The sequence below is a fragment of the Botrytis sinoallii genome (genome assembly GCF_014898435.1).
Source record: "Botrytis sinoallii strain Bc 23 chromosome Unknown BSIN_031, whole genome shotgun sequence".
Classification (NCBI taxonomy): Eukaryota; Fungi; Ascomycota; class Leotiomycetes; order Helotiales; family Sclerotiniaceae; genus Botrytis; species Botrytis sinoallii.
The window spans coordinates 319598-339938 of record NW_024066058.1 but is presented as its reverse complement, the minus strand read 5'-3'; the positions used below and the strand labels follow the sequence as shown (position 1 = coordinate 339938).

The 20341-nt window shown below is 43.5% G+C and overlaps 8 protein-coding genes across 8 annotated transcripts; 4 read left to right on the top strand and 4 right to left on the bottom strand.

The window, feature by feature from the left end:
* Positions 1-32: 32 nt before the first annotated feature.
* Positions 33-3203, top strand: EAF02_011326 (uncharacterized protein; the record flags this gene model as incomplete). The annotated part of the gene is made up of 4 exons (XM_038907373.1): positions 33-113; positions 170-515; positions 598-2364; positions 2413-3203. The coding sequence occupies 4 exons, from the start codon at positions 33-35 to the stop codon at positions 3201-3203; spliced, it is 2985 nt and encodes a 994-aa protein (XP_038752853.1).
* Positions 3204-4128: 925 nt separating this feature from the next.
* EAF02_011325 (uncharacterized protein) lies at positions 4129-5887 on the bottom strand. Its single transcript, XM_038907372.1, has 2 exons — positions 5580-5887; positions 4129-5519 (listed from the first exon to the last, which is right to left on the bottom strand). Exons 1-2 carry the CDS (start codon positions 5630-5632, stop codon positions 4439-4441), a joined length of 1134 nt encoding a protein of 377 aa, XP_038752852.1. The 5' UTR covers positions 5633-5887; the 3' UTR covers positions 4129-4438.
* Positions 5888-6955: 1068 nt separating this feature from the next.
* EAF02_011324 (uncharacterized protein) lies at positions 6956-8843 on the bottom strand (the record flags this gene model as incomplete). The annotated part of the gene is made up of 4 exons (XM_038907371.1): positions 6956-7041; positions 7100-8357; positions 8431-8631; positions 8682-8843. 4 exons carry the CDS (start codon positions 8841-8843, stop codon positions 6956-6958), a joined length of 1707 nt encoding a protein of 568 aa, XP_038752851.1.
* Positions 8844-9735: 892 nt separating this feature from the next.
* On the bottom strand, positions 9736-11747 carry EAF02_011323 (uncharacterized protein; the record flags this gene model as incomplete). The annotated part of the gene is made up of 4 exons (XM_038907370.1): positions 9736-10497; positions 10552-10980; positions 11033-11250; positions 11639-11747. 4 exons carry the CDS (start codon positions 11745-11747, stop codon positions 9736-9738), a joined length of 1518 nt encoding a protein of 505 aa, XP_038752850.1.
* A 338-nt stretch (positions 11748-12085) lies between these two features.
* Positions 12086-13907, top strand: EAF02_011322 (uncharacterized protein). The gene is made up of 4 exons (XM_038907369.1): positions 12086-12335; positions 12495-12893; positions 12940-13486; positions 13538-13907. Exons 1-4 carry the CDS (start codon positions 12189-12191, stop codon positions 13669-13671), a joined length of 1227 nt encoding a protein of 408 aa, XP_038752849.1. The 5' UTR covers positions 12086-12188; the 3' UTR covers positions 13672-13907.
* A 609-nt stretch (positions 13908-14516) lies between these two features.
* EAF02_011321 (uncharacterized protein) lies at positions 14517-15250 on the top strand (the record flags this gene model as incomplete). Its single annotated transcript, XM_038907368.1, has 4 exons — positions 14517-14620; positions 14807-14962; positions 15024-15090; positions 15158-15250. 4 exons carry the CDS (start codon positions 14517-14519, stop codon positions 15248-15250), a joined length of 420 nt encoding a protein of 139 aa, XP_038752848.1.
* Positions 15251-15914: 664 nt separating this feature from the next.
* EAF02_011320 (uncharacterized protein) lies at positions 15915-17489 on the top strand (the record flags this gene model as incomplete). Its single annotated transcript, XM_038907367.1, has 1 exon — positions 15915-17489. The coding sequence occupies one exon, from the start codon at positions 15915-15917 to the stop codon at positions 17487-17489; it is 1575 nt and encodes a 524-aa protein (XP_038752847.1).
* Positions 17490-18125: 636 nt separating this feature from the next.
* EAF02_011319 (uncharacterized protein) lies at positions 18126-18844 on the bottom strand (the record flags this gene model as incomplete). Its single annotated transcript, XM_038907366.1, has 3 exons — positions 18126-18287; positions 18383-18522; positions 18652-18844. The coding sequence occupies 3 exons, from the start codon at positions 18842-18844 to the stop codon at positions 18126-18128; spliced, it is 495 nt and encodes a 164-aa protein (XP_038752846.1).
* Positions 18845-20341: the final 1497 nt, after the last annotated feature.

Sequence of the window (20341 nt, the reverse complement as noted above, 5' to 3'; positions counted from 1 at the left end):
CCTAGTGCTGTGTTGTCTCCCACCTGCCCAATATGAAATGCTTATTGCCTGCAGCAGTTGCCCTACAATGGGTTGTCTGCGCTCAGGCTAAGGCTGCCTTCGCTCATTTCATGGTAAGACCGTGTATGATAAGCTATTTCAAGAGGAGCCTTACGCTAACAAATACTAGGTGACGAACTCCCAAAACTATACGGCGGCGGACTGGAGTGGTGATATCTCGTTGGCCCAAGCGGCACACATCGATGCTTTTGCTCTCAACATGGCCTATGATGATCCAGTTAACAGTGCTGGCGTGGCCGCGGCCTTTGTAGCCGCCGATAGTGCAGGGTTCAACCTCTTTTTCTCATTTGACTACGCCGGCAACGGTACCTGGCCTATGGATCAGGTGATTTCTTACATCTCAACCTACAGCTCCCATGGGGCTTATTTCAGGCATAATGGCTTGCCCTTTGTTTCGACCTTCGAGGGCCCAGGCAATGCAGAAGACTGGGTTGAAATCAAACAACAGACGAATTGTTTTTTTATGCCTGATTGGAGTTCTCTAGGAGCCAAGGTGGCTATGGAGCAAGCTAATGGCGTTGCTGACGGTTTATTCAGCTGGGATGCTTGGCCTTGGGGGAAACGATATAATGACGTATGGCGATGCTTCTTATGATCAATATCTCGGCGGCAAACCGTATATGATGCCGGTCTCACCGTGGTTCTATACTAATCTCCCTGGCTATAACAAAAATTGGCTTTGGCGTGGAGATCATATTTGGCCCGATCGCTGGATCCAAGCAATGTGGTGGCAGCCTGAATTTGTTGAGATCATCTCATGGAATGACTACGGCGAGTCACACCACATAGGACCTTTGCGCGACAATGCCATGGCAGCTTTCGATATCGGCGAAGCGCCTTTCAACTATGCGCTTCAACATGATGGCTGGCGTGATATTCTGCCCTTTGCGATCGATATGTACAAGAATAACGTCTCAACTATTACCAAAGAAGGTGTTGTCGTTTGGCATAGACTGTCCCCAGCAGCTGTTTGCTCCCCGGACAATACCACAGTCAACACGGCTTCGCAGCTGCAGATAGAGTTTTTGCCGGAAATGATGCTCCAAGATGCTGTCTTCTTCACCGCTCTTCTTGCCGAAGGCAATAATGAGTTCAATTTCAAGATCGGCAGTATGACCAGCGGAATTATCCTTTATCACGAGCCCGAAGGCGGTGCCGGGTTATACATGGGGTATGCCAACTTTAATGGTCTCAGCGGCATAGTAGATCTTCAAATTAGCCGTGGCGGCCAGACAGTGGTAATCTTTTCTGGCTCGAGAGAAATTGCAACAATCTGTGCCAATGGGTACAATAATTTTAATGCATTTGTTGAGAGTGCATGGTCCGAAAATTCCGTTTCCGTCCAAGTTCCCTCGTTGAGTGACACTGTCTGTGTCAATGGAACTGGATATGGTGAATTTGAGATGCTGTGTGACTATACTTGCGCACATGGCTATTGTCCACGAGGAGCATGTGTTTGTTCGGCCTTTGGAGAACAACCAACGCTCCCAGAATGGACTGGGGTTGTAGGATACCCAGTCGGAGATGATTCCTTTGGGGGACTTTGCGGCTTTGCGTGCGGTCTCGGCTATTGTCCCACAGAGCATTGCTCAACTGTCAAGGTTGCTATCACTCCGTCTGCCGTGTCACCATTTACGCCGAGTGCCTGTACTGGAGGATCGGGAATCGGGGACTGGAATGAGATCTGCACCTTTACGTGCGCCCACGGTTTCTGTCCTATCGCGTTGTGTGTATGTGAAGAGAATGGAATCCTGGATCTTTTTCAACCAAATGAAACTGCCAATGCCATCTCGATAGATGGAGACGATTTTGGCCTGTGTGGCTTTGCGTGTGACCGTGGCCAATGTCCCATCGAAGTTTGTCTTGATGCCGACAATGAGGATCAATATGGCTGGGGGCCTGACTATAATGCCACTGACGATACTTACTATGACGTATCTGACCCGCTAAATATTATATACTGCGATGCTAGTTCTAAGCCTACCACGCTTGATGATCTACTCTCAGCTACAGCTTCACAGTCAATCCCATCTCAGTGCTGGAGCCGATGGACGTTAAGCATCCTACTTGAGACACTTGGCAATCTACAGTACGAGTATAACACATCTGTCAAAGGCTTTGACGATAAGTTTGGCTACTACGTCCAGTGGGTCAAGGACAGCGTTGGTCCTGCCCTCAGTGACTTTATGGATGTTGGATTTGGTAATGGAAACGCCTTCTTTGACCGCAGATGGATTGCAGGCGGCACGGGGTCTGCCACAGTTCCATGCTCTCAGATCAGATCACAAAACGGTGCCTCACAAAGTTGAGATCTTGAGTATACACTGACTGACTCTGACGGCTTTTACGCAGCGGTCGCAAGCCAGCTAGGCATTGAAAAAGATTGGATTGCATTTGGGGATTGGGAAGGGCCGACAGATTGCGTTATCGTGCAAGGGCCATTGCAAATCATTCCACAGGCAATTGGCCCTGGAGGAAACAGTGGAGGCAGCTCCTGCGTCAAAGTAACGCATCGGAAGACCAACGTTCCGATTGCGGCGTCTAACATTGTCGTTACAAACCCTAAGACAGTTATAGAGGCAGCTATGCCCAATATTACCGCTTTGACAACTGTAGCTATGGCACTTTATTTCGAGCTTACGCTCGGTGTCAGCGAGGCAAATGATTCCGATATCATTACAGCACTTAGTACACCAGTCTTCATGCTCCAAAATGCCGTCGACTCGATGAACAACATTAAAGAAATTGGTGCCGAAGTAGAAGAGGAGGACAAGAAGAATTTGATCCTCGAGATTTTGGGTATAGTCCTCATGGTAGTACCCATTATTGGCGAAGGTAGAGGGGCGCTGTTTGATGGGATTGCCAATGTTGCTAGAATTGCCACTTTGATTGGAGATATCGGAAATGTGGCTCTCACTGCGTACGATATTGTGGAGGACCCTTCATCTGCTCCTTTCGCAATCATGGGTCTTCTTCTCGGGGGTGTAAGAAAATCATACAAAAGTGATGAAGAGGTTTTAGGTGAAGCAGCCGCTGCACGAAGAGGTTTATCAGATGATGATTTGGCTCAATTTGGGGGCGCTTTTGTAAAGAGCGATTCTGATGTTCAAGGCATCCTTAAAGCTTGTATCGGCGGAGAGTAGTACGGATTGTGAGACATTGGACGTCAAGGAAAGATCTAGACCACATCTGTACAGTAGTAAGAAGATAGAATATAAATTACATGAATTAATATTAACTTGAGAAGCTACTGCCTATAGAGAGTACAGGAAATGTAAGATCACTACAATAGTAGTTGAAAAGAGATAATTCAGAGGGGAGTAAGACTACCTATCAATAAGAAACTTAAGACTAAAAGGTTCCTAACATCAACTGATATTAAGAATATACAATAGTATCACTGCGTTTCCTTCAGCGCAGTGTGAAGCTGAAATCAACCTAACTTTTTGAGAGATGAGCTTTATTATTTCTTCGTCGGTTTCGAGGAAACGTGTATTTATTCGCTATTATTGTGTTTGGGTGGTAGATATCAGGAGCTAGGTTCCATGGCTTGCTAGAATTCAGAAGGAAACATGTTATTTCCCAAGCATTACCACCAAATTCCAATTACAATATTACTGAAACATATATAGATATGTTATCAACCCTCCCATCCCCACTCAAACTCGAACCACACAACCAGCCGATTGGATTCCAATCCCAGCAAGCCTACAAAAGAAGCACCAGATAATTGCTCGTGATTGTATACACACTTTCACAAAGGACAACCCTATTTCAATATCACAATAATTCAATATCACAAAAACACAACAGCTGAACCAAAGTACACTATACAATAACAGCTAATCTCAACTCCACATCTGATTCAAACCGAGAGTTCTGATACTAAATGCAGTACTCCAACCTCACCCTCTTCTGAAATAATCACGATCTCGGAAAGGAAAGATGAAGAGAAAGATGGAATTGAATCCAAGATGACTATCACTTGAACAGTGCACAGTTTCGTCAGACACTGCCTGAAACCAATATCCAGAACTCCCATCGCGATAAATCAAGCAAACAACATCACAAACAATACCACAAACAAATCTCCTTACATAAGAAACGGCCACTTGATCGAGAAACTCAAGAGATAGAACGAAGCTGGTCACCTATTACACAAAATGGAAACAAAACGACTTTAGCCATGACGTGTTTTGTAGGTAAGAAATGCATAGATATGTAGACATGATCGTATATCAACTCCGTGTAATTACACAAATATTCATTCTCATACCCATCTGAGTTTCTCATCTCACCCCATCTCATAAAATCCCCTCAATCCAAATCCAATCATCTCCTATCCCACCCCATCCCCAATCCCACCTCCAAGAACCCCTTAAGTATGACCCACCAAACCCGCCTGAGGAGCATTATCCGGATTTGTATTCGCGCCCTCAAAGCCCAACGCCGTATTCCAGGCATTTGCCGTCGTCACATCCTTTGTGCCCAACGCGCTAATTTTCGTCTTCGCATCCGCACACGCAGTCTTCGCCGCCTCATTCGCATTACACACATTCGCCAACTGATCGCAGATGCGATTGGTGATGATATTAGGATTAAGTGCTTCTTGCTGGCCTTTGTTGACTAAGGGATCGATGGCTTGGAATGTGAATTCGGTGTCTTTGCGACCGTCGAGACCGGCTTCGAATTTGATGGTGGGGACGCAGAGACCAAAGTCAAGACCGGCGATGGAGGAGGCTTGGGAGCTTGAAGAAGTGGAGTTGGTTAAGGCGACAGAAGAGGAGGCAGCGGAAGTGGCAGCTGCCACAGCGGCGGACGTAGCGGCCATAGTGACAGTGACGAGAGTAGTACCTCCACAAGCAACCCCACTTGAAGAAACCGCAGCGACAGCAGCCACAGCCAAACTCGAAATACCCGAAGAAGCAGCACTAGCAGTGGAATTCGAAGTCGACACACTTCCACCCGCAGCGGAAGATCCAGATGGAGTTCCCTTATTTCCCGCGGCATCGGTAGTTGTAAAATTTGAGAATCCCTGTGCAACCATTACATCCGCAACACTAAGACCATCTGCTGCAAATGGCGTTGTGGTACTCGTTGCACTATTTGCATTTTCTGTTGTGCTTCCTCCTACAGCTGGATCGATCAAAGGAACGACACCGCGAAGAGCAGCAGTAGTAGGCAAAGTTGGGTCAGAACAGATATTTGGAACGGAAACGACAAAAGGGTTAAAATTTTGTTCGGCAGCTACGAGACCGCGCGCTGCGGAAATCACAGCGGGGTCGTTGCCAAGCTGTGCGACGATGGCGTCGGCTTGGGTGAGTTTTCCGCAGGGGTTGGCAGCCGCGAGGAGGAATTGAATAGAGCCCCCTCCGAGGCTTGCGGCTGCACCTGAGGCTCCGAAATCACTGAGAGCTGTAATGGCAGCAATTGCGCCATTTCCTTGTTCTTGACCGAAACTAAGATTGCAAAGTTAGGATACGTGCACAACTTGAGCACTTGTAGATAGGAAGACATACCGAGCTTCGGCCAAAGCAACTAGCAAAGAACTGAGGATGGTCTTTGAAAACATGTTGATTTGATTGGGTTTGATATCGATGTGATAGGTATTGGATTTGAAGAAAAGTAGTATAAAAGTTGACTGTTTAAAAACTAAAAGATTGGACCGGCCTAATGTGAAGGATGTATTTAATGAAAGTTTAGATAATATTATAGCAAAGAACGCAGTAGTTCACAGAACTAAATGAATGAAAAGATAGTTAAACTGTAGATTGAGAGGAAGATTGAATAGATGATGAAGAAAAAGAAAATTATCGAAGGAGAAACATCTTGTACTTATACGTGACGAGAATGAGAGTTGACTCCAAGAGACGATCAATCAATTTCCTGGGGATTGATACAGACTTTGCATGCTGGTAGAAGATCATACTATGCGGCGGTTAAGTTTACTGCTTGAACAATGTCCATACCGTTGAAGCTAGTAAGGAGACCCAGGAGATAGGACGAAAATGCTAGGGCTGATACAAACTTCAGATGACAGAACCTAGCTGACATCATTGACTTGAACTTAAAATTGTGAGAAACCCTAGTCTTTTTGACCTCACTCAATTTTTGCGAGATTGGTTACCACCCTTTGTATCAAGGAACCGAACGATATATCATTTCTGAATCATTTCAGACATCAGATGAAGCCACTTCAAGTCTCACTTTTCACCATCTCAAACGTCTTGTGCCTCTGCCATAAGCTTACCAAAGAATGTAACCGTACCCCTTGTCAGACCCCTTGTCGGAACATTTCGGGTGGGTCATTAATTTGGCAGTTCTGCAAAACATACGGTCCACTCAATGAAATCTGGGGAAACAAGCTACCAGATAGATCGTAAGCTAAAGTGTTTTAAATTAAAATTGATCGAAAATTTCCGAAACCCCTGTATTCCGAAACCCTTGTATTCCGAGATCGCTTATCTTATTTTAGTCTCCGTCTGAAGCCAAGGCTTGAGACGAAGTTGAGACAAGGGGGGTTTGAGCAGGGATCTAGCGCGGTCTAGCGCGGTCGGAACATCTCCACGACATCTTCGGTATGGATTCATGGGTCTGGAACATCAATACCGATTTCATCACAGCACTACTCTGATGAATGAATAGTAAGGATTCAAAGAATGTTTTGGTAAGCTTCCTCTGCATATTCTTAGACGTGTTGCCAAGATGAGCTCTCGCCCAATCAAAATTTTGCGAGTGAATCGTAATAAAAACAGGAGAGGGATTTCTGTATGTTGGCAAGAATAGTCGTGATGTGACATTCCCATCTTTAATTTTAGTTATCCAATCTTCAATTCAATCGCATGACATTATGCGATATAATATTCATCGGATCTTGCAAATCATAATAATCCAATTAATTATGCGTTCTTCTTTTGATCCTCGCCGGCATCCCATCAGATGGTTTAGCACTTGCAATTAACTCTTGATAAGCACGATCTCCTAATATTTTGTTAGCATCACTGATATCAATCTGGTCTTGCAGAAGAAACCCTCTCACCGAACATCCCACGTGTACCATTGAGAATACCACCAGGTTCCTTCCTACCAAGTTTTCGATCCCAAGTCTCGTAATCGGACTTGATGTCGAATTCTCTCAAAGTCATAGCCATAACAATCTTCATTTCAAGAAGAGCAAGTTCTTGTCCAATACAATCTCGGGATCCCCTTTCAAATGGTCGCCAAGCATTCTTTGGAATTTCTTGAAAGTTGTCTGGTGCAGGCATGAATCGTTCAGGAATGAATTCGTAAGGGGAGGGGAAAAGATCCTCTCGGTGATGTATGGTGTGAACACATACCATTACCATGAAATCCTTAGTGGGGTATTGTCGGCCTTCATATTCAAGAACGAGATCATCTCCATGTCGTGCTGTATCTGCAGGTGGGTACCTCCGAAGAGTTTCCTTAATGCAACTATATACGTATGGTAACTGATTTACTATACTCGGGTTTTCCTTGATCATATCTCCAGTTCTTGAGGTGTCCTTTCCAAATACCCTATCCAATTCATCTCGCGCTTTGGCTAAACATTTAGGATTTTTACCTAGCAGATGATATGTGTAGGCAATAGTACTCGAAGTAGTGTCGTGACCAGCGAATAGAAACGTTTTCATTTGATCAATTGATACTTGCTTGAAAGTTTGATCCAATCCTCGATCACCCAATGCGATATTGTCCTCCTCTTGTTGGAGAATATATTCGTCGAGAGCAGTATCAATAACAGGCTTTTTCTTACCTTTCGTGGCACTCCCTTCCTTCTCTGCGAATCGAGTATCCAAGACTTTGTTAAGATAGCCGTCCATTTTCCATTCATAATACTTTCGCATAATCGGACCTAATGGGTTTAGATTTACCAATGGATTTGTCGCAACAATTTTTGGTGTCCAAGAAATAGAATTTCGAAAATATTCGACCAGTTCACTCTTCATGGTTTGAGAGTTTAAACTAATATCCAAAACAACATGACCCATTATATCAATAGTCAAAAATGCAGCCGCTTCTTCAATTGGACAGACCTCTCCCGAGTCGGCAAGTTTACCCAAGACATCGCGAAAAATTTCCACTTCATCGACAAGACTGGGCATGAGTGTTGTTAGATGAGCAAGAGCAAACCCTTGATTGAACAATGCCCGGTTCTTCTTCCATTCCAAACCTTCCGTAAGTAGAATACTTCTCTTCCCCGTGATATGGCCAACATATTGCCCAGTGACAACTGATTTTGGCAGTGAGTGATTCTGCGTGCATTGTGCAGCGAGATTCTTTCCAACGTCAGTTATGTTACGATACCTATTGGTGCTTTCTTATAAAGTATGATGGAAGAAATAAACATACCGGGTCACAAATAATGATTTGTCTCCAACGAAAGAATGGCCAATTGTCCAGGATAAACATGTCCTTTAAGTTATATTTGTCGTATATCATGGTCATAATACCGTGAGGATGTGCAGTCATTGGTGCATGAGCATATTGATCGCCCATCGATTTCAATGTGCCCAGTAAAGTACTGAAAGGCGGACAAGGTATCCCAGATGCCTATCGAGTTGATCAGCTCGTGCAAAATTGGAGGAGAGACTGTTATTTACATATTCCTTGTACGATTTTCTATATTGAATGAATCTTACTACCCAGGCTGTGATCGTTATTGCGAGAATCGTGGCAATAAGCGCCACGACCTTATTGGGAAGCCATATATTGCCAATGAGACCAGAGCTGTTCCCAAGAGATAACATTGTTTGGTTTCCCATGTTGAAAATCCAGTGAAATGTTGAAGCAGAAGAATGTCGCGTATGCTACGCGTTGGAGCTGTGAAACTCGTGAAATGTTGACAATTACAATTACCTTGATGGGTAACCCATTGTGCTCCTTCGAATTGATACAAAGTTAGCGATCCAATATAAAGTTATATACTCGAGAAGAAGCTCGATAATTGATACTTCACCAACCGCCTTCTCAACAATCACAGTGAATGTAATAAAACGCGTACGAATTCCATGTTTTAAAATAACATTCGATAAAGTTGTTTGAACAACAATGCCGGAAATTAATCCAGCAAATCAACCGAAGTTTAACCACATTCCTTTTGGGTTACATAAGCGAACTCGAAATACGACCAAGTCATTCTCCTAATGAATTGAACTCCCAAGTACACTCAATTGTATCTCTAGATTTTATGAGAGACGGTACCAACAAGGTACATAACATCATAGTGAATATCTCAATTCACCTGGACACCCTTCTCTCTGACTTTCAAAGATCTCATCAACAAGGAGGAACGTCTTTCCGGGAGATTAACCCTTAGACAACAGAATTTGGATGGATGTCTGACTTGTAAAAGAATCAAGGAGCGAAGATAGAAAACCCGAAGTTGTTCATAGTTCGAGGGCATAAATTCACGATATCTTGCATTTAAATATCGCAGAACGCGAGATGCTATATATTGGACAGGAGATCCATTTAGTAGGAGAATGTAATTTCCTATTCGAAAGTGTATCCGTGAGAATTCAAGATATATTTCTACAAATGGTATATACTCGTCTCTACTGATCATCTGAACCTCGCTGTCTATCGCTATAATACAAGAAGTGGAAAATGTCTATAAACAAAATCAGAAATACATGAACCAACGCATATGTTTCCTCAAGCAGTCTTCCATCCTAACAGTGCTCCCAGCTTTGCTACATGTTTCATGAATCCCCTCGTGGGAGCATAAGCTCTTCTCCATCTATAAAATGCCAATAATCCCCCAATTACGATTGGTGAAGTCAATACACTCACCAAACCCACTATGATCAATTTGCCCTGTTTCTGGCTCTTCTTTACAATCTCGGAATATCGCTCGTTGCTAAAACTAACACGAGAGTACTTGGTTTGCCATCCAAGACGAGGTACGTATACACTCAATGTTTCCTCTAACCATTTGCGGAATTTGTAGACCGGTGAGATGACGGCTGCGCGCATTTCAAAGTAGTTTTCGAAGGCTAGATCGTTGATAGCGTGTGCATCGGCTTTACGGATTTCGGAGTAAACGCTCAAAGCAACAGAACGACAGGCTTCGGTGCTAAGAAGGGGGAAATTGTGCCTCTCATCATCGAGAACAGAATAAAGAACACGGACATCTTCCAGACCCGCGTTCATTCCTTGTCCGTAAAATGGAACCATGGCGTGAGCGGCATCACCGAGGATGACTACTGAATCTTGGAAATGGTAGGGTTTGCATTTTATGCTTATGAGTGGAAGATGTGGGTTATTTTTGAATGATGATATCAGAGAAGCATGGTCGATTAGTTTTGTGACACCTGGGAAATGCTCGTCGAAGAAAGCTGGGACACCTTTAGGGTCGGTTTCGAGCTCATTGAACGGTTTCGATGGCATGAAGAGAGTGCAAGTGAATGAGCCATCCTAATTTACGTAAGAATATAATCGAGAGAAAAGAGCAGAACGGGGCCTACATACCGTGCTAGGGATTGCGATGAACATAAAATCTTTACCGGGCCAGATATGTAAGTGATGTGGAGATATTTTAAAACGAGATGCTGGATCCTCCCCAATCTGCTTTTGAGCATCTATTGTGAACTCACACCACAAAGTGTCGATATACTCTTGCTGATAATCCATTCGGAGATATTTCATTAAGTGATAGCGTGTAGCCGAATGAGCCCCGTCAGCTCCAATGAGAAAATCAAAATCTACTTCCACTTCCTGGTCTCTAATTTCGACGGACCACTGAAGTGATTTTCCACCATGGACTTCAAACCACGCCTTTTTGTTTTTGAAATCAGCTCCGGTTAGTTTGTGATTGAACTTGAACTTGACATTAGGAAGAGACTCCAGCTCATCGAGTAATCTTTTGTTTAGATCTCCTCTGTCCACGGCATATATTGACTAGGAATCGCATTGTTAATGAGGTTACTACTGTGGTCATAGATATTCATACTCTTCCATGGATATCATAGTCTTGTGACTGTTCGTAGAGCTCCTTATTAGCCGTTTCGCCGTGAATCATCCTACCTCCCATCGGTATCGCCTCTTTCATGATACTATCAAGAAGTGCTGTACGCCCAGATTGTCTTATGGCATTAATTCCCCGCTCTGATAAAGCGAGATTGATAGATTTTGTGAAATTGAGAGGCGTTGTGGAAGGATCTCGAAGATCTAGGACTTTGTTAATGGGGGAGATTATAGGATTGACTCATAAATTCACAAGCCAATGTAGCAATGATGAAAGGATTCTGTTCTCCTGTGATGCGCACATCTAGAGAGAACTGGAGAGGGATACAATGTGCCGAATTGAACTTGATCTAGCCTTCCGCAATGCCACCAACATGAAAGTTTCTCCCTGGAATATTTGTGGCGATACCCTCACATGACTCATCTACATGAAGGAAAAAGAATTCCAAAATGAAAAGTCTCTGTGGCGGATCGAGAGTGAACTTTCACTGGGTGTGTTTTATATCATATACAGACTGTCTCTAACTTTTCTTGGGTAGTTCCTGTGCATTGCAAACTATTCAGGCAAAAAAATGATAGAATCAAAACGTACCACTTCGGAGTTCATATATTTCTACATCATCCCCTCGTTGAGCTGCGTATAGAGCTGCTAAAGCTCCGACTGGACCAGCTCCAATAATAACGGTCTTCTGTCCAGACATCTTCGATTAAATTGTCGACTCAAAATGATTGAGGCAAATTTTTGAGAAGTCTATTTATGACATCTTGAAAATATATAGTACTCCGGTCCGGTGATTTTATCATTAGTGAAGGGTCTATCTGGTATGACTTTATAAATTTTAGAAATCATTTCACTAAATTCACCCCTCATTTCACGTGATCGTATGATTTTATGAAATGTTGTGAACGCTTAGCTGAAACAAGACACCGCCTTAGCACAAATTGACTATTTGATTGGCTACTTGTCTTTACGCCCTTTCTAGAACACTTTTTGGGAACACGGCTGACAGAAATTTACCAGAGATTTCGCCTTGTCCTACTCGTACAACGCACTAGGTTATAACAAAGCTGTTTAACCATCAAGGTCTCTCGGAAAGTTTGTATATTCCCATATTATAAATTTGTTGCAGATCTCCTTCACCATGGCATCAGAAGACTCGGCATCGCCCAGAAAATGCATAGGCGTTGATTGCGAGAATGAAGCTGGCTCGTTACAATGTCCAACATGTTTAAAGCTTGGCACGAAAGATAGCTTTTTCTGTTCGCAAGATTGTTTTAAGAAGAGTTGGGTATGTACACTTCAATCCTATCTAATCCATCATCCAAAGCATTTCGAACCTCTCAGGAAATTGGCAGGGCATCAGGTGTCGTCCACTTTGACTGCCCCTCTGAGGAAGTTTTGGAGGGGTCAATTGTTCAATTCGGCGCAATGCTAACAACGATCACAGAGTGAACATAAGAAAGTCCACAAGTCACAGAGTAATTTCCTCAGTAATATCTTTACCCCAAAAGTTGTTTCTAAACCCGATCCAGCTACCGGACTATTCAATCCATTTCCTACCTTTCCATTTACCGGATCGTTACGACCTGTTTACCCATTATCCGACCATCGAGAAGTACCGAAAACTATTCAGCACCCCGATTACTGGAGAGATGGCGTTCCACGCAGCGAAAGGACTAGTCAAAGAAACAAAATTGAGATTTTGAACAAGGAACAGCAGGAAGGCATGAGAAAGGTTTGTCGATTGGGTAGAGAAGTTTTGGATATCGCAGCCGCAGCCGCTAAACCTGGAGTTACTACCGACTACATCGACGAGATCGTACACAAAGCTTGCTTGGAGAGAAACGTGAGTACCTTGTCGCGAGGGAAATTAAATTTACTGATCAGCCTAGTCGTATCCTTCTCCTCTCAACTACTGCGATTTCCCAAAGTCCGTCTGCACATCCGTCAACGAAGTCATTTGCCATGGTATTCCAGATAGGCGGGTTTTGAAAGATGGTGATATTCTGAATATCGACGTTACACTCTACCACGGAGGCTTCCACGGCGATCTCAACGAAACATATTATATTGGTGATAAAGCAAAGGCGGACCCTGACACAGTGCGAGTGGTGGAAGCTGCACGAGAATGTTTGGATCTAGCCATCAAAATCGTTAAGCCTGGAGTACTATTCAGAGATTTTGGAAATGTTATAGAAAAGCGCGCCAAGGAGTCGAATTGTAGCGTCATCAAGGCATATTGTGGTCATGGAATCAACAGCTTGTTTCATTGCGCACCAAATATTCCTCATTATGCGAAGAATAAGGCTGTGGGTGCAGCAAAACCTGGAATGTGCTTCACAATCGAGCCCATGATTGCATTAGGAACACACAAGGATAAGACTTGGCCAGATAACTGGACCAGTGTCACTCAAGATGGAAAGAAAACTGCCCAATTTGGTATGTAATTTTGGACTTCATTGACTGTGATCATTTACTAACATCCTACAGAGCATACTCTTTTGATCACAGATGATGGTTGTGAGATATTGACAGGAAGACTACCTGACTCTCCTGGTGGACCCATACCAATGCCAGTCGTTGCCGAGGAGACTAATGGGGAGACGAAGGAAGTGGCAGCTTGAGGAATAATTAGTATAGATAGATTATAGCCAAGCCAATAGCCACCAGGGCCATATCGAGGGTAATGAGGGGAGGGGGGTAAATTGTGTGACCCCGTGAATCCCATGTGAATAGGAAATGGCATTTCCAGGCTCGAACCACAAATCACCCCCAAAATATGATGGCCTCTAAAGACTAATAAATAAGGAGGTGATTTAGAAGTAAATATGAATATAACTTCTTCAATACAATATTTAAATCAAAGCCTCCACAGTACGGCTCTTAAGTTTTACTCGAGTGTAGGTATCTGTATCACCTTTACCTACCTACCTACCGATCGTTCATGCCCCTGACAAATATGCACAATTTATACATGCATAAGCGAATGAAATATCACCTACTATTATCCTATCAGAAGGAAACAAATCCTTGATCTTGATCTATCAACACAATACTAACAAACTTTCCAAGTCTCCAAAAGCTTCGTCATTCGCCGCTTGTAGATCATCATCCGAATCTTTCCCACTTACCATAAACTTCCAGGAAAAGCAAACCACTGTGGTACTGCATAAAAAATAATTCTGCCAACATCATCTAGATTCATCTCTCACCAAGGTGCAATCAACACGGTGCCGATTTTGGAGCATTTCCCCACCTTTAGAGCTTAAACTTGAACTACCCATACTCAAAAAAATCCCTTCAGAGAACAGACAACGAACAACACGCACGCAACCATCCGAGCTCCTAGAAGCAACATCTTGCCTCGAATATATATTCGGAGACCGTCATCGCAGATATTGCAACTTGAGAAACTACACAAAAGGCTTTTTAATCGCGTATTCGACGCGATTCACATAGGTTGCCCAAGATGATGTCAGGAGAGGCATGGTTGTACCTATTGGCGGTGCTTATCAATGCCGTCAATCTGTTCCTACAAGTATTCTTCACTATTATGTACAGTGATCTCGAGTGGTAAGTTTGATTTCACTTTGTCGCCTCTTCAATCCAGGGTTGCGGAGGGTTCGGAAAGGTGGACAGAATAATAGAGACTTGGCCTCTACCACATGCGATAAGCATGTATATCGATCCTTTGCTACTAGGAGGGAGCAGCTCAAGCTTCATCATACTACGAAATCATGCTAACATCGAATGGCACAGTGACTACATCAACCCTATCGATCTTTGCAACCGTTTGAACACGTACATTATTCCTGAAGCAGCGGTTCATGGGTTCTTGACCTTCTTATTCCTTATCAACGGGTACTGGGTTGCGCTCGTTCTCAATCTGCCACTTGTGGCATTCAATGTCAAGAAGTAGGTTCCCGCTGCAGTGTTAGAATATAAAGATTTGGGACATTCGCTAACAGATGAATAGGATTCTCGATAACGCACATCTTCTCGATGCAACTGAAATTTTCAGAAAGCTCAATGTCCACAAGAAAGTAAGTTGATACTGGTTCCATGTCTCATCATATTTTTAAGCTCTCACTAACGTCCCTCCCTCAATAGGAATCCTTCATCAAGCTCGGTTTCCATCTTGTCATGTTCTTCTTCTATCTCTACTCTATGATCGTTGCCTTGATCCGGGACGAGTCGCATTGACTTAAGAACAATATCGGCGACCGGTATAAAGTGGAGGCATAGGTACAGCTATAGGTTCTATGGTCAAGGGCAGAGCTTGCTCGACGAGACGGAACTAGAAGACTACGAAAAATGGGTGGCAGGTTTTATATGTGCCATGATCTCTACGATATGTTAACTACGAATGGTATGGCTGAATGAATGGATGAATGGTGGTAGTTTAGGTGTAATGGTAGTGCTCTTTCCATTGGTTTCGAGCCTGGCAGGAAAATGGGGAGAATTCTATAATGAGAGGACCTCGTCCAGAAGTTTCATGTGGATAGATACCTAACATGCTAAAAACGGCATGTTTTTTTTTTGATATGAATGAATCTTGTTATTTTGCGATTATCAAATATCAAAGATCTTGCTTTCATTAGCATTTTTGAAAACCATTCAGTGCCATAGAAGCGATAAATTTCAACCAATGATTGATTTCTCTTCCAATCGATAGAGCAAAGCTTGCGCCTTGTATCGCCTGCATGATCACGTGCTTATTTTTTCAGCCTCGTCGTTCTATCGCGAAAATAGTCTCGCGCCTTGTACCCAGGTTTAACTTTGTGAGACGAGAAAGACGACAATAATTACCTACAAATATTCACTCTCGATTCTGTTTCTCCCATCAATCCAAATCGAAGCTTTCAAAATGGCGGACTTTGGCGCATACCCGCCCAATATGGCACCTCAAAATGCCCTCATAGCTCGAAATGCAGAAGGCCCAGAACATGCCGTGGTTCAATACAGCGCTGATAATTTGGCCCGCGCAACACAGGGTCCTGCGAATCCTTTCAAAGACGAGAAAAATTCACTTAAGCGCAAAAATGTACTTACTGGACATGCAGAGGAGACCTATATTAGTGAACATACGTTTCGAGATCAATATCGAGCGGTGGAACGAAGAGGAAATCATCTTTCGGGTGCCGAAGCCAAGGAAGAAGCAGCTAGGATACGAAGTAAAAGACAGAAGAAGGGAGATTCAAGTATAGCGGAAGGTGATAACGCGTATGTTGGACCTTGGGCTAAATATAAAAGGGAAGAATATGAGGAAGTCAATGAAGATGAACCATTACGAAGCGATGAAGAATACGAGGAAATTGAAGAGGAGGAGGATGTAATAGAGAGTGGAACTGTTATTGCTGCACCGCCGCAAGCTTTAGCGAGACGACAAGAGGTTGAAGAATTGGGTGAGGAGACAACGACTTTCGAAGGAAGCGAACAATATGATTATCAGGGACGAACATACATGCATGTTCCGCTGGATCTGGATGTAGATCTGAAGAAGGAGGCTGGAAGTTACAAGAACTATGTACCGAAGAAGATGATACACACTTGGAAAGGACATACAAAACCTGTTGTTGGAATACGATTCTTCCCCGAATCTGGACATTTACTGCTCTCAGGAAGTGCCGATACGACAGTCAAAATTTGGGATGCTCATCATTCAAGAGAGCTATTACGAACATATTCAGGTCACACGAAAGCTTTAACAGATGTTGCGTTCAATGCAACCGGTACACAATTTATCTCTGGCTCCTACGACCGCATGATGAAATTATGGGACACGGAAACAGGTCAATGTATAAATCGGTTCACAACTGGCAAAACTCCTCACGTCATTCGCTTCAACCCCGATCCCGAACACAGCAATGAATTCCTTGCCGGTATGGCAGACAAGAAGATTGTACAATTCGATACCCGTACTCGCGAACTCGTACAAGAATATGATCACCATCTTGCAGCTGTCAATACTATCACATTTGTGGACGAAAACCGACGCTTCATCACTACATCTGATGATAAATCATTGCGCGCTTGGGATTACAACATTCCAGTCCCTATTAAATTTATTGCCGAGCCACACATGTACTCCATGACACGTGCTTCCCTACATCCGTCTAAAAAATGGGTAGCATATCAATCGTCTGATAATAATATCTTCGTATATGGAGCTACAGACAAGTTCCGTCAAAATCGAAAGAAAGTCTTCAAGGGACACAATAATGCGGGCTATGCTATTGATGTGGCCTGTAGTCCTGATGGACAATTCCTTGCTTCGGGTGATAGTGGTGGATATGTTTGTTTCTGGGATTGGAAACAATGCAAGATGTATCATAAGTTCCAGGCGAGTAAAGAGGCTGTTACTTGTGTGGAGTGGAGTCCTCAAGAGAGCTCGAAGGTCGCTACGGCGGGGTTGGATGGCGCAATTAGGTATTGGGATTAGATGGAGCTTTTATGAAAAGGGGAGAAGGGGAGGAGAGAATGTATGTATGATAGATATATTCCAATCGAGGTCCAAAGAGAATTGGAAATCAATCCATGATGTAATTCTAATATTGAGGAAGTCATTACACTTTTGCATCAAGTGGAATCTCTTTCTAGAATTATGTGTATTCGCGTGATTTCAACTTACGCTAGAAGTATTTGAAGTGTCAGATCTCTTGCTGCAATGGGTGGGAACTTTGGCATAAGCCCAATGAAGTGTCGTCTAGTTGCCAGTCATCCGGTGAAAAGTTTGTCCTGCGACATAAAGTCTCTGAGAAGGCAGACTACCTGTTGCAGAATCTACTATATAGGCAACCAACTGCTTGATTCAAGCCCAAGTCATATACCCGTCTTGATTCATCATTTATGATATCCTATATGACCCTTGTTTCTCTATGTATACCTCTATAATTTCTGGGTTGTTTACATTCGCATTTATCCTCACATTCAATATTCATATCCACGCGACAAACTTTCTCTTCCCAAATCTAGGCCTCTTTCTATCATCATCATATCTCGTCCCATGCTATCTAACACTACAGTGACTATCACAGCCCATACTATCCGAATTTATCACGAGGTCACTATCTTACATTCACCAGAATGACCACACATCACCCCAACCTCGCTTCATTACCCCGCCCCTGTCTTCCATTCTCTTGGATTTTAATTTTGAGAGTCCTGCGTTACTAGCTGTACATGCCATTGATTTTTGAAGCGTAGGAAGAACCACTCCGTTGGGGTAGGTTGTGTCGATCTTTTTTGGGAGGTGGTTAGTTGAGACTTTTGTTACATGAGATGAGAGGGAGATGGAACATCCCTTTTGAGAGGAATGAAAAATGGAAGACAAACATAAGTCGAGCTCCACGTACAACACCCCGCACCGATCAGAGTTCCATTGACTGGATTTGTACATCCCCATTCATTTGCGGTTTGGGTGGTTGGCATACCGGTCCATGGTACGTTGGATCCGAGTAAGGTTGCGTTTGTGCCTGGGTTTCTGGTTAGGCTGGGTTTGTGGAGGTGGCGAGGCACTGAGAAAATAGTGTGGAGAATGAGAAGCGGAGGGATGAGGGTGGTCGAGGGTGAGAGTTGGAACAGAAGAGCATTGGATCACATACAAGAACCATAACCGCCATATTCATCAACAGCACAACAACCTCCGAAATAATCACTCAAGCATGTTGTAGTAAGTGTAGATCGTATTTGGTTATTATCTCTTGAGGATGGGGAGTAGTAGAGAGGAGATGCGGATGTGGGGAGGATGAAATTGATGAGGACGAGGAGAAGACATGGGGAATTTTGATAATGCATTCTTTTTGCTTGCGTGTTGTTCTTGAGCAAGGAGATTCTTCGTAATTTGCGCGTGTGGGTTTCGCGTGGGTGTAGATAGATAATGGCCACTCGCGATGGCGAATTCAGAATCTCAACAGCAATGGAGAATATAATCTTTAGATCATCACTATAACATTCACATTAGAGAAAAATCACCAGAACAAACCAAATTTCCAAGAATCAACAAGCCGGGAACTATCCCTTAAATCCTCAAACACATCCATATCGTCGCATTCATCCGCTTCATCCAACATATCTCTCGCCAATTCACCCTTTTACTCATCACCACACTGTACTTCACCACACAGATTATCCCGGCCAAATTCCCACAATTCCGAAATCCGGGGTAAACAGGGATTTACGGAAGAGCTTGCCGAAAATGGGTGATCGGAATCATGGTGTGTGGGAAAGGATAAATGGGTAAATTGTTTAGCGAGGTCATGAGGTTTTTGCTGACGGAGAATTTGTTTATTGGGGGAGTTTGGGTTTGGATCTTGGATTCTGGGTTCTGGGCTTTGGAATATGGACTGCGGCTTCGGATGAGGTATTCGTGGGATTTGTAATGAGGTTGGAAAAGTATGGAAAGAAGGGGAAATAAATTGGGGTTGTTTGGTGGGTATTGTTGTTGGATTGTTTTTCTTCTGTCGTTGGTCGTTTGGGGAAGCGGAGGCGAGAGCTTGTTGGAATATATGGATGTCGAGGGATGAATGAGAGGATGAAGAGATTCGAAATCACGTAAAGAATCCACAGAATATGAGGTGCGATGTAAAGAATAATATTGTGTTCTATTTGGCCAGAAGATTAGATATGAATGCTTGGCAATGTGATAACCTTGTTATTCGATTCTTCCATGAAGAGCGATTGGATCTATGACGGTCTCTGATAGGTAAGAGTGTGTTTGTTCCTGCTATATGTCATGGATATCTCCATAGTAATTGATGCATTGTATCTTTCCTGGTGGCTTTTCCTGCTTGGTGATGACTGGACCCGAGATAAAATGACTGAAGTGCTGACTCCTTTTATCTCTTTGGGATGATATACTAATGCGATGGTAGATAGTGCTACGTAATGCGAAAGAAGAGCTGCGGGATTAGTGTATTGAAGTGAGATTAATTAGCTACTCAACGTAAAATCTGAACTCTTGAGAAATAGCATGATTCCGAGGTGATCATTGAATAGGTATTCAATACATACTGACGGACGGTTCGCTGCTGGCCCCAAAACCACTACCATGAGAGTTGTTTGGACAGTAGCCTAGCACGCACAACGAGCAACGAGGATGAGAAGCCCACCTCCTTCCATAGACATAGACTATAAAGATAGTAAACAACGAGCATTGTGCGGAATATCTTCGAGCGCAGCGAGCTATGGGGGTTTGGGGGCTTGCCCCCATGATAACCAAGAGGCATGAAAGTCGTTGACTTTGCGAGTGTGTTAGCCAAGAACTCTTGGCTTTGCTCTTTTATCTCCGGGATG

Excerpts from the sequence above, each read along its gene's own strand:
- EAF02_011322 (XM_038907369.1), top strand. The coding sequence starts at position 12,189 with ATGGCATCAGAAGACTCGGCATCGCCCAGAAAATGCATAGGCGTTGAT. Across the intron at positions 12,894-12,939 it reads AAGCTTGCTTGGAGAGAAAC|TCGTATCCTTCTCCTCTCAA; the intron begins GTGAGTACCTTG and ends TGATCAGCCTAG. Across the intron at positions 13,487-13,537 it reads AAAGAAAACTGCCCAATTTG|AGCATACTCTTTTGATCACA; the intron begins GTATGTAATTTT and ends AACATCCTACAG.
- EAF02_011325 (XM_038907372.1), bottom strand. The coding sequence starts at position 5,632 with ATGTTTTCAAAGACCATCCTCAGTTCTTTGCTAGTTGCTTTGGCCGAA. Across the intron at positions 5,520-5,579 it reads GTTGCTTTGGCCGAAGCTCG|TTTCGGTCAAGAACAAGGAA; the intron begins GTATGTCTTCCT and ends TTGCAATCTTAG.